The sequence below is a fragment of the Helianthus annuus genome, chromosome 1, assembly GCF_002127325.2.
Source record: "Helianthus annuus cultivar XRQ/B chromosome 1, HanXRQr2.0-SUNRISE, whole genome shotgun sequence".
In the NCBI taxonomy this organism is placed as follows: domain Eukaryota; kingdom Viridiplantae; phylum Streptophyta; class Magnoliopsida; order Asterales; family Asteraceae; genus Helianthus; species Helianthus annuus.
The window spans coordinates 8,046,318-8,065,123 of record NC_035433.2 but is presented as its reverse complement, the minus strand read 5'-3'; the positions used below and the strand labels follow the sequence as shown (position 1 = coordinate 8,065,123).

General features: G+C 39.2%; 1 protein-coding gene across 1 annotated transcript; it reads right to left on the bottom strand.

Moving 5' to 3' along the window:
- Positions 1-11,097: 11,097 nt before the first annotated feature.
- LOC110869541 lies at positions 11,098-12,105 on the bottom strand. The gene has a single exon (XM_022118784.1). The coding sequence runs from the start codon at positions 12,103-12,105 to the stop codon at positions 11,098-11,100; it is 1,008 nt and encodes a 335-aa protein (XP_021974476.1).
- Between the last annotated feature and the right edge of the window lie 6,701 nt (positions 12,106-18,806).

Genomic DNA, 18,806 nt, shown 5'->3' with positions numbered 1-18,806 from the left:
GGCGTCGCGCGAGGGTCCATTTTTGGCAGAATGTTTCGTCTGATTTCAAGTTCCATGCGTTAGAAAAATTTTCACAAATTTCCCAACCCATCCAAAACCCTCAAAAATGTTTCTAAGTGTCTAAAACACTTACCTGGGACCTCTTTTTCCATGCTTTCTCCGTTCCGTATTGGCGATGAAACCTGCAAAATTCTCAACAACACAAAACAAACACCGAAAAAAAACTACGAAAAACTACTAAAAACACGAAAAATTAAGAAATTTACAAACGGTACATACTCTACACGCGAAGCTTTTCGCGCTCACTGTTCGGCAAAGGTAGGTAGGTCCTCTAGAGGAATTTCTTCCTCTTCAGTAGTATCAATAGGACCTCCCAAGTAATGTTTCAGTCTATGGCCGTTTACCTTCCACACACCTTTGTCGACCTCATCGTATAGCTCAACCGTGCCGTATGGAAACACTTCTTTCACTACATACGGGCCACTCCACCTCGATTTCAATTTTCCTGCTATCAATTTCAACCGTGAATTGAACAAAAGTACTTTGTCACCTACCTTAAAATCTTTCAAACCTCTCAACCGCCTATCATGCAATGCCTTAGTTTTCTCCTTGATACTCCATGATCTTTCATAAGCGGCATCCCTCAATGCTTCCAACTCATGAATCTGGAAGAATCTCCTCCTTGCGGCTTCGGTAAGGTCAAGGTTTACGGTTTTTAATGCCCACAACGCCCTATGCTCTAATTCTACCGGAAGATGGCAAGCTTTGCCATACACGATCATAAAGGGTGTTGTCCCTAATGGTGTCTTATAGGCGGTACGGAATGCCCACAAAGCGTCGTCGAGCTTTTCCGACCAATCCTTTCTACTTTTTCCTACCGTTTTCTCTAAGATTCTCTTCACCCCTCGGTTAGCATTCTCTACTTGGCCACTAGTTTGCGGGTGGTACGCGGTAGAAAGACGATGAGTGACACCGTAGCGTGCAAGTGCCTTTTCCATGGCGGAATTGCAAAAATGCGTGCCACGGTCACTTATGATAGCTTTAGGGACTCCGAAACGCGTAAACAACTTCTTAAGGAATCTCACCACCACTCGGGCATCATTGGTGGGCAAAGGTTGAGCTTCGACCCACTTCGAAACGTAGTCAATGGCCACGAGGATGTACCTATTCCCACTAGAGGATGGGAAAGGTCCCATGAAGTCAATGCCCCATACGTCAAAGATTTCCAAGACTTGGATGGGATTTTGAGGCATTTCATCCTTGGATGAGATGTTGCCGGTACGTTGGAAACGGTCACAAGTCCTAACAAACTCTACGGCATCCTTAACTACCGTTGGCCAATAAAACCCACTATCAAATACCTTTTGTGCCGTCACATTCGCCCCGTGATGGCCTCCCGTTAAACCCTCGTGCACATGTCTAAGGATGTCTAAACCATCCTCCTTTGAAACGCATCTCCTAAGCACTCTATCTCCACCTATCCTAAAGAGGTAAGAGTCGTCCCAAATATACTTCCTAGCCTCCCTAAGAAGCTTTTTCTTTTGTTGGTAGGACATACCCCTCACAAGATCTCCGGTTGCCAAATAGTTTGCCAAATTCGAGAACCATGGCAAACCCTCTACCTCGGCACTAACAAAATCTATGGTTTCGTGGGGAAAGGTATCTCCTATGGAATCCTCACGAACCTCCTCTCTCTTTGGATCCTCTAATCGTGACAAGTGGTCGGCGGCCACGTTTTCCGCTCCCTTTTTATCCTTAATTTCTATGTCAAATTCGGAGAGCAAAAGAATCCATCTAATAAGACGTGGCTTTGCATCTTTCTTTTGGAAAAGAAAGCGCAAAGCGGAATGGTCGGTGAACACGGTGGTTTTAGAAAGCACGAGATATGAGCGAAACTTATCAAACGCAAACACGACGGCTAAGAGTTCCTTTTCCGTCGTGGTATAGTTCTCTTGAGCATCGTTGAGAGTTTTGCTCGCGTAGTAGATCGGATGAAAGTGTTTATCGACTCTTTGACCTAGGACCGCACCTACGGCATAATCGCTTGCGTCACACATGAGCTCGAAAGGGAAACTCCAATTGGGCGAAACAAGTATCGGGGCATTAACAAGTTTTTCTTTCAAGAAGTCGAACGCCTTGATGCACTCCTCGTCGAAGACAAAAGGTACATCCTTCTCTAAAATCCTAGTCATCGGGCGTGTGATTTTGGAAAAATCCTTTATAAAACGCCTATAAAAGCCCGCATGACCCAAAAAGCTCCTAACGGACTTAACACTAGTAGGTGGAGGCAATCTACTTATGGTATCTATCTTGGCCCTATCCACCTCTATGCCCTCTCTCGACACCTTGTGTCCTAACACTATCCCCTCCGTCACCATAAAGTGACACTTCTCCCAATTCAACATAAGATTTGTCTCTATGCACCTCTTAAGCATCCTATCAAGATTAGAAAGACATTGGTCGAAAGTGGTGCCATAAACCGAGAAGTCATCCATGAAAACCTCCATGGAAGTCTCAAGCATGTCTTGGAATATGGCAACCATGCATCTTTGGAAAGTTGCCGGAGCGTTGCATAACCCGAAAGGCATGCGGCGATACGCATAAGTGCCGTAAGGGCATGTGAATGTCGTTTTATCTTGATCCTCCGGGGCGATGGGGATCTGAAAATAACCCGAAAATCCATCGAGAAAACAATAGAATTGTTGACCCGCTAGACGCTCCAACATTTGGTCAATGAATGGTAAGGGGAAGTGGTCTTTCCGGATGGCGTCGTTTAACTTTCGATAGTCTATGCATACACGCCAACCGGTAACGGTACGGGAAGGGATTAACTCGTTCTTTTCATTCATGATCACCGTCATCCCACCCTTTTTTGGGACGACTTGGGTCGGGCTAACCCATGGTGAATCGGAAATGGGGTAAATTACCCCGGCATCTAACAACTTAAGAACCTCTTTCTTAACAACCTCTTGCATGTTCGGATTAAGGCGCCTTTGAGGTTGCACCACCGGCTTATAGTCATCTTCCATGAGTATCCGGTGGGTACAATAGGCGGGGCTTATGCCCTTGATATCCGAAAGACGCCATGCAATGGCTTCCCTATTCACTCTCAACACCTCTAATAACCTACCCTTCTCTCCCTCCTCTAACTTAGACGAAATAATGACGGGATACTCGGAACCCTCACCTAAGAAAGCATACTCTAAGTGGGATGGGAGGACTTTGAGTTCTAAAGGGGCGGGTTTCTCTATAGGAGTACTTTCACTCTCACTCTTAATTTCACTCAATTCTAGCACTTCGGGGACCCACTCGTCCTCGTCTACCTCTTTACTCTCACTAACAATCTCCTCTACCTTCTCAACTACCTCCTCTATCCTACTCTCGACTAGGTCGGCTCCACTAATATAGTCAAAGCAATGGTCAACACAAGATAAGAAAGACTCTATGAAATAGACCGAATGACAAGGACTACTAAGATCGTCGGAACCACTAGGGTGTTCCATGGAGCGTGCTATCTCGAAAGTCACCCTCTCCTCGCCGACTTGAAGTGTGATTTTCCCGTCGAAGACATCGATGATGGCCTTGGCGGTACACAAGAATGGGCGTCCTAGAATGATGGGAACCTTTTCGTCGGCTTCCATATCAAGAACGACAAAGTCTACGGGGAAGACGAACTTATCCACTTTGACTAGAAGGTTTTCAATAATGCCTCGTGGATACTTAACGGACCTATCGGCTAGCGAAAAAGACATGCGTGTAGGTGACAAATCTCCTAGACCTAACCTCTCATACAAAGAATATGGCATTAGGTTTATACTCGCTCCTAGGTCGGCTAGGGCCCTACACTCGGTATCACTCCCAAACAAGCACGGGATGGTAAAAAGGCCCGGATCCGTCAATTTTTCCGGAACCTTGTTCAACACTACGGCGGAACATCCTCCACTAAGGGGGATGCTAGAAACCTCTCCTAACCTATCCTTGCGTTTTAGAAGGTCTTTTAAGAATTTTGCATATTTGGGCATGGATTGGAGAGCTTCTATGAATGGAAGGTTGATCCTAAGCTGCTTAAAGATCTCTAAAAATTTCCCGTACTCTTTGGAATAGGTTTGATTTTTAAGGCGGGAAGGAAACGGAGCACGGGAAATATCAACATTCGGTGAAGGAACGACTTGAACGGGTTTCTTTCCTACACTCTTCTCACTCGAAGGCGCCCCGTGATGTGCGGTACTTGCTGGGATTAACCTAGGTTGCACTTTACCGGGCGCCTCCATTTCAATCTCTTCATCTACGGGTTCTTCCTCTTCTATCTCAACACTCTCGGGTCTCACTATCTCTCCCAAGGTCCTACCACTACGGGTCGAAATTGCCTTCAAAGAGCCAGATGGGTTGGGCCTTGTATTGCCCGAAAATTGACCGGGAGGTCGTTCTTGCAACTGGCGTGCAATATCCCCAACTTGCCTTTGAAGGTCTAAGAAGCTTGAATGATTATTCTTTAGGAGCGTAGCGTGGTCCTCTAAGGTACGTTGGGTAGCCTGATCCTTAACCAATAATTGGGAAAGAAGGTCCTCTATCCTAGACAAACTACCACCTGACCCCTCACTCTTAGGTTGAACCTCTTGGTTTGACCCCTCACCTCTGAACTGCCCCCCTGAACCTGAACTAGCAAATTGACCTGTTTGACCCGACCCCCCACTAGAATAAAAGCCTGGCCCCCTACTTTGGTATTGACCTGACGGAAAACCAGGGGGGTTACCTGAGGAGCGATAATTATTAGCACGCCAATTAGAGTTACTATTGTTGAACGGGTTAGTTGGACCCCTATTTTGACCTGCTAAATACTCGACCTGCTCTAGGGTGATGGTTGGGCAATCTATGGTGTCATGTCCCCCTCTACAAACCTCGCATCTATCTACCTTCTTCTTAATTTCTAGCAACTCTTTGGTGATATAGTCAAGCTGAGATATTACGTTTGAGTCTGAAACGACTTGATTCACTCCTCGAGAAGATGAGGAGGTAATCACAGGATTGGAATTCCTGCCGGTAGCACTATGATCTATATCAGCATGAGCGAAGCTCTCAAAGAGGTCGTTGCAGTCAGCCACAGTTTTCTTTCCCATTAGGTGGCCTCCTGCGGATGTGTCGAATCGGGCCTTGCACTCAGGGGTAAGACCATTATAAAATTTTTCTACTAAGGCCCAATCCGACAGTCCATGTTGGGAACAACGCGAGAGCAATGTTTGAAACCTCTCCCATGCTAAGTGATAAGGTTCGTCAGGCTCCATTCTGAAGGAATGGATCTGATCTCGAAGGCGGGAGGCCTTCGCAGGTGGGAAATACTTAGCAAGGAAGGCATCTCTAAGTCCAGCCCAAGTGGTGTAAGTACCTGCCGGCTGCGAATCAAGCCAGGTGGCTGCGCGGCCAGCAAGCGAAAAGGGGAAGACTTGGAGATAGCGGGCATCAAGATTCACACCTTCGATGCCGAAGGTGCTACACAGACGGGTGAGACGGTTGATATGTGCTGGCGCGTCTTCATCATCACGACCGTGAAACTGACAAGAGTTGTTAATGGCAGTCATGATGTATGAAGGAATTTGCCAAGACTTATCATTGGTGATTTCAGGGAGGGTGATGGGTGAGTTTGCGGTAAAACCCGCGGTGGAACGCTGGTGGACAGTTTGGTTTTCGGCCATTTGGTGAACTGGTGGTGGACTAGGGTGACGGGAGGGTGGTGGGGAATTATGGGGTGATGACTTCGGGGTGAAGTCGTAGTTCGGTGGTTTAGATGGAAGTGTAGAGTCAGAAAGGGCTGAAGATGAAGTTGGGGGTTTTCGAACCTGAGGGATTGGTGTGGAGAAGGAAGACTTGTCAATTGGTGGCTTCACTGGTCCCTGCGAACGCGTGTGGGGCATGAACTGCAAAACCAAGAATAAAACAAGTAAGTTAACTCCAATAAAAGACTCAAGGAAATACGAAAAAAGACACTAAAAGTACTTGGACTCCTACGACTCACAAAAACACAAAAAGCACGTAACGATATCAGTTGAAATCCAAACAAAGCAGTTAACGCAATTGCCAAGAATCCCCGGCAACAGCGCCAAAAACTTGATGTGGAAAAAGTAGTTCAACTAATTAAACTAAAATTACCCTAAATTAAGACTCAAGTAATAAAAATCTAGACTCTTTAACCTGACTAAACTACTCACCGGCAAGTGTACCGGTCGACTCTAGCACAGAAAAGTAAGTCCGGATGTCGAACCCACAAGGACTCTAATGAATTACGTTAACGACTAAACTTAGACTAGACACTGACACGATGAAACAGATGATGTGTTTGGGGGGGGGGGGGTTTACTAAAATCCTAAAATTATACTTAAAATGAAATTAAACTAAAGTACGAACGAAGACTAGGGTTTTAATTCAGATGAGATTAAGGACTACCTAGACTTGAATCCAGTTTAACTGTGAATGGACTTCTAACGGTTTTATTGTTGTATGGAGCCGGGATCGTAAAATACTAAACCTTAAGGTGTTTCAATGCTAAGACTTCCCGACCCTTCTCAGGAAGAAACCTAGGAAACCCTACAAGGCTGTTATGATTACCGACTGTTAGATTTCCTCTCAGTCCTCTAACGACTCTAAAAGTGCCCTAATACGACTATCTACCTCTCAGCGCGACAATCTAAGGCAATTCTAGGTTCTGACTTGGTTTACTAAACACAACTGCAATTAGGGAACTAATGTCGACTTCTCTCAAAATCTAAATTAGCTATATATTGCACCGCGACCTAATAACTAACCCGAGCCTCTCAGCGACAAGTTAAGCAGAATATTTACTTCTAATTGTATTTTAATTACTGCTTCTAAGGCTATCGGCCGATTTACCCAAAGATCACCCGAACCCGCAAGGATACAAATAATCAACACAGATCTATTATGTGATAAAGACCGTCACTAAAATCTATGTGAATCAGTAAACAATCCACAATCAAAAGTAATACGCACACGCACCAAATCAGAAAATCTAGAACACTTTACTTTCAGAAATCAATCCATAATCAAACAATAAAAACCGTTAAAAGATCCATAAGTAAATTAAACCATCATCAAATCTAGGTAGTATCTAAAGTCTAGCCAAGAAACATAATGTTCAAAACAAACAAAACAAGTTCAAAACAAGAATTCATCGTAAAGTATCGAAAACGCGAAAATTGACCGAAATATACACTATAAACATATGTACTTTGCAGTACATCACAATTTTAACCCTACATAATTTGTTTTTTTAACTTTAATCCAAAACTCTTCATTATTTGCAATTTAACTTCACAACTTTTGTCACTTATACTTTTCATATTTGGCAAATTTTCGGTTTACGTATAGTTATAAATTTTTCGAGTTAATACGACGCAACGTACGAGTGTGGTTCAACTTTTTTATGTTTTGTTTCAAATTTTGCAAGTTAACACGGCGCAACATGCATGTGTGGTTCAACTTTTTTACCTATATTTTTTCATGTTTGATAGGTTCGTCGCAACACGCAGATCCTAGGTCGAGTCAGTTTTGGTGGTCGATAACGGTTGTGTGACATTAGTACTATTTGACACCGTTTTACGCCTCGCCGCAACACGAGGTGTGCTTTGGGGGTTTTCCAAAGAAAAAATAGTTATGCATATAGTTGTCGTAACCATGGCTTTTGGGGTTTTCAAAAAAAAAATGTTTTTTTTTACTTTTCACCTAAAAGTATTTCATAAATTAGTTTTAACCCAAAACTATTTGTTTTTTACTTTTAACCCAAAACTTTTTATCTTTTGCAATCTATCCTCACAACTTTTTTACTTTCAACTTTGGTCCTTTATAGTTTTCATTTTCCGCAAATTTTTTGCTTTATGCTTGATTCTAAATTTTGTGACTTAACAAATCGCAACGTCCGTCTTTGGTTTAACGTTTTTACGTTTCGTTCTAAATTTTGCGACGTAACACGACGCAACGTGCGTGTGTGGGTGAATGTTTTTACATCATCTATTTTTCCCCGTTTGACAGGTTTAACATAACGTACGAGTCCTAGATCGACTGCGTCTTTGGTTTAACGTTTTTACGTTTCATTCTAAATTTTGCGAGTTAACACGACGCAACGTGCGTCTTTGGGTGAATGTTTTTACATCGTCTATTTCTTCCCCGTTTGACAGATTTAACATAACGTACGGATCCTAGATCGACTTAGTTATAACTAAAGAATCCCCGCCGCATTGCGGCGGGTCTCAATCCTAGTTTAAAAAAAAACACAAAAAGAAAATATCTTCATGTTGTTTGTTTATGGCGATAGAATTTTAGTCACTATTAACATTATAAAAATAAAAGAAACTAAATGAAATGAAATTTTAGTCCAAAAGAATAGTTGCTACTGGATTTCGGGAGACGAGTAGTAAAGAAACTCTCGATAGAAGGATTGGGGAGAGAAATAGATGGATTAGTTTTTTTTTTTTTTTTTTTTTTTTTTTGAATGGTAACAGAATCACTTTATTATCACAGAAAACCAATAGACCATAGCAAGATGCTATGAGAACCATCACAGTACATTAAATAAAAATAGTAAAACAATTACATTTTTGCAAACTAAAACTATCCTCACCATGAAAAATAAAGCCAATCCTTCCATGAGATTGATTGTACCTTTGACTTATGCTTCATCCAATCCACTGAAACGAGTCCTCCTTGATTTCTTCCATCATCTTGTATAACTTGCCGGTCCTTTCTCTAAAAATCCTTTCGTTTCGATTTTTCCAAATAACCCAAGTTGTTAATAAAAACACTGCATGTACAGCCTTTTTTCTTACCTTTGCCCAGTTGTGATCATTTATCGATTGAAAGATCTCTCCAATTGTTTCTTTGTTTGCGACCGTCGGTACTTTCACCCATGAAGCCACTTGTTCCCAAACTTCTTTTGCTGATCTGCATTTTACTAGAACATGGTCAGGCGTTTCATCCTCGCTGTTGTATACTCTGCACGTACTTGAAGGAATCGGGACTCCTCTTTCCCTCAGTTGAGTAGCCGTCGGTATTCTTCCTTTTAATGCTCTCCATACAAACATACTACATTTCTGTGTTGCCCAATTATTCCAGAAGTAATCATCTGCCAATTCGTTTATATTTATGTGTCTTGACAGCTCACCTCTAACCTTTTTGACCGAGAATTCATTGTCGCCTTCCCCTCTCCATAACCAAATGTCGCTTGACTCCGATAATCTGACCTAATTTAATTTGCCCTGTAAATCCTCCATTTGCTGCTTTTCCTGATCTGTGTTCGGTGTTCTTACCCAAACCCAATCCCATAGCACACCTCCGTTTATTTTCCTGTAACATTCTTTTACTTTTGAGTTTTTGTTCTTTGCAAGCTGGTATATTAACGGGTATTCTTCTCTTAGTGCTTTGTCACCGAGCCAAACATCAATCTAGAACATTGTTTTGTTTCTTGTTCCTACTTCGCTTGTAAGTTTCCTCTCTATTTGTACACCTTTTTTTTACCATATCCTTTTTTATTTCTGCGATTGTTTTCCATACCCCCGTTTGCTCGATCCTCAATGGTATCATGGAAAATCTCCTTTTGTTTTTGTGTATTGCATTTATTACTTTTACCCATAGTTGTTCCGGTTCCATCTTCAGCCTCCACCACCACTTGACCAATAGAGCTAAGTTCAAGTCTCTTATACTACCTATACCCAGCCCACCATATTTTTTGGCTGCCACAGTTCTTCCCATTTTACCCACTGCATCTTTTTGCCCGAGTTGCATCCACCCCATAGAAATTTCCTTCTTATTCCTTCAAGAACCTTTATGACAGCTACTGGACACTTATACAGCGATAAGTAATAGTTTGGTAGACTCCCGAGGACAAATTTCACCAGTATTGCTCGTCTAGCAAAAGATAAAAGCTTGGCTTTCCAGTTTGATAACCTCCTATTAAATGTATCGATAACTTCCTTCCAATTGTGAATACGGTTCATGTTCGCACCTACCTTCAAACCCAGATACGTGAAGGGAAAGTTCCCTGGTTTAAATCCGAGACTTGTTGCCTTTGCGATGACTTCTTCTTCCTCAATTCCTACACCAAGCAACTGACTCTTTATTGGATTCACTTTTAGGCCATATATCAAGTAATAAACTCTTAATATTCTTTTCAGATTTTTGATATTATTTTCATTCCACTCCCCAACAAAAACCGAATCATCCGCAAATAATAGGTGAGTAATCATTAGCTCTTCCCCTGGTAGTTCCACACCCGAAAATATACCGGCAGATTTTGCGTTCACCATTATTACATGTAATGCTTCCATCGCGATAATAAAGAGAAATGGAGAAAGCGGGTCCCCTTGTCGTAATCCCCTTTTATATTGAAATTCCCCCGTTGGTGCTCCGTTTACAAGAATCGATCCTCTTCCTGCGAATAAGATCCCCATAATCCAATTCTTCCACTTTGATGGAAAGCCCATGTGCGTTAAAACAGAAATTAAGAACTTCCAGTTCAACGTATCATAAGCTTTTTCAATATCCGCCTTAAACACAAAAAACTTCTTTTTTCATTCTTTTTGCCCACCCTACAATTTCATTGACTATCAACGGCCCGTCTATAATGTTTCGACCTGAAATAAATGCCGACTGGGAACTCGATACGACACTATTTAAGACTTTTTTCACACGGTTTGCTAGAACCTTATAGATTATTTTATTAACTACTCCAATTAACGAAATAGGACGGAAATCAGAGAATACCATTGGATCATTTACCTTTGGTATAAGTGCTATAAAGGACGAGCTACATGAGTGATGTAACTAACCATGTATGAAAAATTGCTGCATCATCTCCTTAATTGCTGGTTTCAATTCTTCCAAGTACTTCTTTATAACGGTGAATGTAATCCCGTCTGGACCCGGGCTTTATCTCCACCACATTCCCATATTGCATTTCTTATCTCTTCTTCATTAAATTGTTCTATTAGGCTCTTTTTTTCCTCTTCCGTTAAACTCTTGAATCCATCCATACCTATTCTCGGCCGCGATACAATTGGTCCCTTGAACTTCTCCTTAAAAGCCTCCATAAACTTATTTTTTGATCTCCTTAGCATCTGTAATCCAGCTGCCATCAATCCACAACCCGTTCACCCTATTTCTGATTTTGTGACTATTCACTACCGTATGAAAAAATGTTGAATTTTGATCCCCCAATGCTATCCATTTTATTCGTGACTTCTGAACCAAGTCTTTTGTTTTTACTTTATGCCATTCCCTAATCGTTTTTTTATATCCTTGCCACATTTCAATTTCCTGCTCCGTTAAGACTCTCCTTTCCGCTTCTTTTTCTAACTTTTGTAGATTCTCGTTTGCCGTAACCAATTGTTCCTCTTCCTTTATCTTTTCATTAGATCTCCATAATTTTACTTCGTCTTTTATTGCTTTAAGCTTAGTTGCTACACATTCATCCTTGAAACCTGAATCACATTCTTTTTCCAAACCCCTTCTAACCGCTTCATCGAACCCATACATTTCCATCCAACTATGGAATACCCAGAATGGTGTTGGTCCAAAGTTATTAGCCGTTGTTGTAAGTATCAAAGGACAATGGTCCGATACATCCCTGTTAAGTGCTAGCAAAGTTGCTTCTGGCCATTTCATAATGAACTCTCCACATACTAGTACTCTGTCTATCTTACTTAAGTTTCTCCCATCCCCTGTCATAAAAGTATATTTTCTTCCCCCCATATTGTATTCTTGCAATCCCGCATTCATAATAAAATTATTGAAACATAATGCATTCCAAGCATCAAACTGTGAATTAAATCTTTCCTCTGGAAAGCGTACCTCATTGAAGTCGCCTAGAAGTATCCATTTGCCTTGGATCGATTCTTTTAGCGCTAAAAGCTCATTCCACATCTGTCTCCTGATGCTTGAATTTGTCGATGCGTAAATATTCACTACAACCATATCCTCTTCTACCCCTGTAATCCTTCCTTTGACTAGAATGAAGTTTTGGGTTTTAATATCGAATTCTTTTCTAAATATCCCTGGGCTCCAAATCGATAATAATCCACTTGATCTTCCATTTGCATCCATTTTGAGATACTCAAAAGCTGAGTTATCTCAAAATCTTTTTATCACCCTAGGTAGGTCCCTGAACTGAGTTTCTTGTATAGCTATAAAGTTTAAACCAAACTTCGACAAATACCCTCTAACTGCCTTTCCTTTACCCGCCCCTCCTGCCCTTTTTATATTAATAGTACCAAAATTCATCGCAAACCTGCTACCTCCTGTTCTTCAGTGATTGTTTTCCTGATTAGATCCTCTTTTCCGATAAGATTTACCCCTACTGCTTCCCCAATTTTCTTTGTCTGTAGTACTTCATTGTTCACCTCTTCTGGCTCTCTCTGATTCGTTAACCTGGGATCCTCCGCAAATTGGGTATCTTCTACTAAGGTGTCAGCTGATTTTGAATCCTCCTCCCATTCAGAATTAAAGCCATCATCTGGAACCGTTCCAGCACTATTATCATTAAAGAGGTCTTCAATTATCGACTGCATCCTTGCATCCTTCTTGGTTTCCTCTTGATCTTCAAAGGAATCTTTTGTCGGTGTTGAAATCTGCCTTTATCATTCACCTCTAAGTTTAAGTCTGGTAGTTTCCCTTTATTGATCTTCGAGTTGGGTTTTAGGTTATGGGCCCTTGCTGTGGCCAAGTTTGTTCTTTTCCTTTTGTTGTATTTGGTAATTAAGGGCCCATTTCCATTCATGTCATGCGATCCAATTTCCTTTGGCCCATTTTGAAAAAATTGACTGGCCCCACACCCTTCTTCTGGTACATCCGAGGTATTAACTGCCTCAATACCTCCTTTCTCGGGATTCCCCATGTCATTATTAATTCCTTCAATTCTGCTATCATGACTATTCTTGGAATTTTGACTTTTGTTTTGGTTAGTTGTGCCGATCCCCTCATCTCCCCTTGACTTTTCATTTCCCACCACCGGTGTTTCTTATGTTCCCACCACCGCTGCTGCCGTTGTTTTCTCCGGCGACGGTGTCCTACCTGACGGTTTATCCACTATCATCTTTTCCGGTGAATTAACTAGAACATCACCATTGGCACCTTTTTCGGCATCCCTGCCATTATTTTCTTTTGGTTCAACTGGTTTCTCACTGGAAACTACTCTCCTCCTTATAATACACCCTGGTATCCATGGTTCCTCAACTTCTGATATCCATATATTAAACATCTGATCTTTCCAGCTGACTGGTAGTGTTTCTTTAATATGACAACCGTGATTCACCACCACCCCAACTAAGTCACATTGAACATTTAGATCGTATTTATCAGCTTCCGAACTCTGTACTATTCTCCCGTATCTTTCAGCAATTACGTTCATTACTTCCTTCGTCCACATCTGTATAGGTACCCCCTTATCATTAGCCATGCAATCCGTTGGTATGACAGTAGCTGTCCTTTCCATACTTCCACCTCATGAAACCATTTTTTCCATAGTTCCACTTTGCCCTTCACAAATGATTCCATCTCCTTTACTTCATTGAACGTAATAATAATTTTTAAACCTCCAAGATAACGTATTATGCCTTTATTCAAACTTAATTCTGCTGCACACTTATCTGATTCTTTTAGTAGCTTAATATTATGGTATTTGCAGTTAATATCTCTCAAACCTCTATAAATCGGTTTTGTCATTTCTTCCCTAACTTTTTTAAATACTTACATATACTATTGTTTATTGTTTACAAGTATAAATCAATTACAACAAGTGTTTAACAAAGAAATTTTTAAAAAAATCTATTCATACTTTCTAGTTTTTAACAAATTTGTTTTAAATACTACGCCCCGCTTGCGGTATGCGCATATAATGTATATATGTGTGGGCGCTCCGCGCGGGGGGGGGGGGGGGGGCAAAAGTGAAAGTGCACTAATTTTAACGTTATTTTACTAATTTCGTGAAAATAACGTTAAAATAGGGGGATGATTAATCATGCATCATGTGGTGGCGTTGATAGCCGAAAGACAAGGGGGTACATGCACTAATCGGCAGTTGTCTCAATTGCTGAGTGTTATGTGCCTTATGTCCAAGGCTTGATGCAAAACTACTATCGAGCCGGGGGTCTCATTGGAAGCAGCCTCTCTATTCCTACGGGGTAGAGGTAAAGTTGTCTACATTTTACCCTCCTCAGACCCTACTTTAGCTTTGCTATTGGTGAGATTTACTGAGTATGATGTTGATGTTGATGTTTTTGTTTACAACATTTAATTTTATAATATTAATATATTTTAAATAACTCCAAATAGATGATACTTGACTTACACTTTTTAGCATTGTCTTCTAGATTAATCTTGGACGTTAATATTTTCTGAGGATTAACGTGTTACAACGATATCGTCGGATGTAAATTTTTTGTGGTTGAAGTTAAAAAAATATTAAAAGTATTTTTACTAGTTCCTATGTAGATATTAAAAGTTTTTAAGAGTAATTTAGTTTGAAGTTAAAAAAATATGTTTTATTATATTTGGCAGGTGTGTTTTTGAGTAAAGAAGGTAAGGACAAAAGGTTACTTTTAATGGTAGCTCACATAATTATACGGACAGTGTGAAATTGCACTCAAAACCAGAATAAAAATCACGGGTCATATATTTTTTGAAGTGCTCAAGAATCTACAACAACAAAATGCACAATTATTGCTAATTTAGCATGCTTACCATTGCAAGCTCCTCAATAAATTATTTCAGAGACCATTCACGATTCCCTTATAAGATTTTAAAGTCAAAATAATTCAGTATTTTATATGAGTAGCAAGGTCCAATGATGAGTATTCGGTAGAGTTAACAACCATGACATAATTCAATAACATGACATTACTCGACATAAAGTTAAAAGATTTGACATAATTCAATAACACGACATTACTAGACATAAAGTTAAAAGATTTTAAGTTTAAGGTAAATTAACTCAAGTCATAAATGGGTCGACACATTTATGATAGAGTTAAAAACTTGTATAATCATATTCAACCCGCTCAATATGTTTTGATAACAGACAAGTTTGTAGAATGAGGTCTCAGATTTTTTTTAACATAGAACTTATATGTCTGGGTTAACTGATAACCCAGACGAACCGACATAACTAATTTTACACTTAAAATACAAGCTAGAAATTATAATGCCTTAAGCTTGAAAACTTTTTGTACATCATCATGCTTCGTCCTTCCATAATTATTTCCCAAGGGATAGCGACTTAATAGTGTTTCGGTTCTTCATATGCTTGGTCGTCCGTCCGGTACCCGCCTTTGTAAAAGCCTAACATAAACACTAAAAACAAATAGTGTTTGAGTTAAACGGTCAAACGCTATTAAAACAACAAAGATAAACTAGTTTTATTCTTTAGAGGTTTATTCCTCTACGATCCAATTCACATCCAATTCGGTTTGATGTTTTACCCAACCGACCCGTTAAGGGACTATAAGCGTTCTAGCTCAAGTCTCCTATATCCCTTATCATGTTTCCCACATTTTCTCTCAACTATAACCGCAATTGTGGTTGGTTTCATTTAACAAAACACTAACTTTTCATTATTATCTTTTGGTATGGCGTTTTACCAAAAATGACCCGTTATGAGACCTTGAGTTTTATGTTACCAAAAATATCAACCCAATTTTAGGACTTATTATCAACCTACCCTTAGGGCCTTAGGGGTAGTTTACTCGCTTTATCACCCAAGGCATTTTAGTTAATTTAGTCCATTTCCGCGTAATGGACGTGCTTTGGCTCGAATGGCCGTTATACCTAAAATGCTAAATGCATTTCACTTGGGTTAATCTATTACCCAAACTTGACCCATCCCTCTTTAGTCGTGCTTTGGCTCGAATGGCCGTGATCACCATTTGACCTGCATGACCCGTTTGTCCTTTTGACCATTCTTGATTCGCCCTTTATGGCATCTAAATCAATCTTTATATTGTTTGACCATTTTGGTTCGCGTCAGCAATTATTTACACCAAAACTCATTTCTACTAGTTTTGGTTCGAGTCGGCAAATGTTTATACCACAAACTCATTACTATTTGTTTGACCCGTTATGGCTTGCGCCATAAAGTGATCCTTTCAAAACTCATTGTTAACCACCAAAATACGGTTTAGCACCAATTGTAAGACCCATTCTAATTATACGCTGACTTTTATAGTAATTTGCGTATTGACTTTAAAAATAGTTTGCATACAAACATATTTGCATATTGGCTTTTAAAATAGTTTGCATAAAAACATATTTGCATATTCACTTTTATAGTAGTTTGCATACAAACATATTTGCATATTTCGCGTCAGCAAGTATTTACACCATAACTCATTACTAGTTTTGGTTCACGTCAGCAAATGTTTATACCAAAAACTCATCTTTACTTGTTTGACTCGTTTCATGGTTTACATCATGGGGTATCGTCTTAACAAATTTTCATTTATCACGGACATTAGTTCATCATAACTTTACTTGTTTTGACCTGTTTCATGGTTTACACAATGGGGTATCGTCTTAACAAACTTTCATTTATCACAGACATTATTTCATCATAATTTTACTCGTTTTGACCCGTTTCATGGTTTACACCATGGGATATCGTCTTAACAAACTTTCATATATCACGGACATTAGTTCATCATAATTTTACTCGTTTTGACCCGTTTCATGGTTTACACCATGGGGTATTGTCTTAACAAACTTTCATTTATCACGGACATTAGTTCATCATAATTTTACTCGTTTTGACCCGTTTCATGGTTTACACCATAGGGTCGCATCTTAACATTTATTCGGCTAACCAAATCTTAACTAAAATACTTCCATCTCATATATTGCGATTCTATTTTAGGAGGTGTAAGCTTTACTTACCTTGTGTCCGTTCAAGCTTCCATGCGTAATTGATTCGTTTTACCCGTTCCTTTCCAAGCTCCCACCTAGCTTGTCTAGAGTCAAACTATCACAAAATATCCACAAGATGTTTAAATTGTCATCAAATACCATTACCATGACCATCACCCTTATGGATTTATATACAACATTTACCAATCCATTCTACTTTAGGTCTATTTGACTTTTAAAAGTCAAACTGCCAATTGACATACATGGATACAATATCAAGTTCAATAAAACTCATTTAGCATTTTATCAAACACTTGGTGGACGCCATTTTTAGGCCATCATATTAGCTAAATTTTCCAACCAAAATCACTTTGTGTCTTTCAACTCAACAAGTTTATACACTTTCTAGCGTCAAGTTAACATAACTTTCAATTATCATAAGCTAATTCATCCTTTTGACCAACATAATTCATGGGTTCAACTCTTATGTCAAAACTCACTTCTAGTCACTTAAGAATACTTATCAAAATCCATAAATGGTTCAACTAATTCACACATACAAGCAACTAAGAATACTTATCAAAACCTTTAGGAAGATTTTCACAAGTTTGTCATGGCAAACTAAGGTGAAACCTTACCATATTTGAGGTCCAAAGTAAGATTAAATTCTGTTTTGTTCAAAGTTCTTATATCTTCTATTTCTTTTACTAAACTTGGTGAAATCTTGTACCCACCAAGTTCACAACTTAGTCTATAGTTGTGGTTTTGTGTTGAGGTTGATCTCCATCAAGTTGTGAGTTCAAAACTCTTTTACTTTAAGTTCATACATGCTATATTCCAAGTGTTGAAAGAATTCACGATTCACCATCTTCCTTATGGTAGAACTTGTGTCTTGTAAAAGTGTGAATCGTGGGAGCTTTGGCTTTCGAACCTAGTTCCACTACCTCACTTGTGAACCTTGTGTATAAACACTCAAGTAGCTTTCTAGTCTCAAAGTAACATAACCCCGTCTAGCCTCCAACACTTAGTTAAATCTTTCCATGTTGTGGTGGTTCACCCGGGTTAGGTCTTATTGGCTACTTGATAATGTACTAGTTACTTGTTTATTTCTTTTTATTCATGACCATCCGAATCATCCTTGTGATGATTTGTGTATTGGTGAATCATACAATGAGGTTAATCCTCCATGCTTGACTTATATAACAAGCTATGAAACTCATGATGGACTTAGTTTTAGGATTATCATTATAACTATATATATATATATATATATATATATATATATTATATATAGGGGAAGGTTCTATGCAGAACACTAAATATTGCGAGAACACGCAGAACAAAATAGACCACTCGTTTTTTCAATCCTAAAAACCTAAAAAGTACATGAAAATGTTATAAATGTAAGATTTATTGTTTCTCACACTAGAATTAAAAACAAAATATGAAAAATCTTTAGTTTTTAAATAAGCTACACACATGTAGGTTATGTGTAGGCTAAATTACCTACATGTATGTAGACTATGTGTAGGGAAAAATATATGATTTTTTATGTGTACATAATACACTTATGAATGTAAGAAACATAAAATTTAAGAAATATGAACTTTAAATCCTAAAATTTAGTGATTTAGAGTTGTTCTTTTTGTTCTCGCAATAATTAGTGTTCTGTAATGATCCTTATCCTATATATATATATATATATATATATATATATATATATATAGTGGAGAGTTCAAATGAGAAGAAATTTTTTGTAAGAAGAAAAAAGAACAAATTTCAACCAATAAGAATGCTTTATTTTACTTCATTTAATATAAGTATTTAATGTTACTATAAGGGTACATTGGTAAATCTACATAGGTCATTAATTTGTAGTCTTCCTCTTTAATAGCTAATACATTAAATTTTTT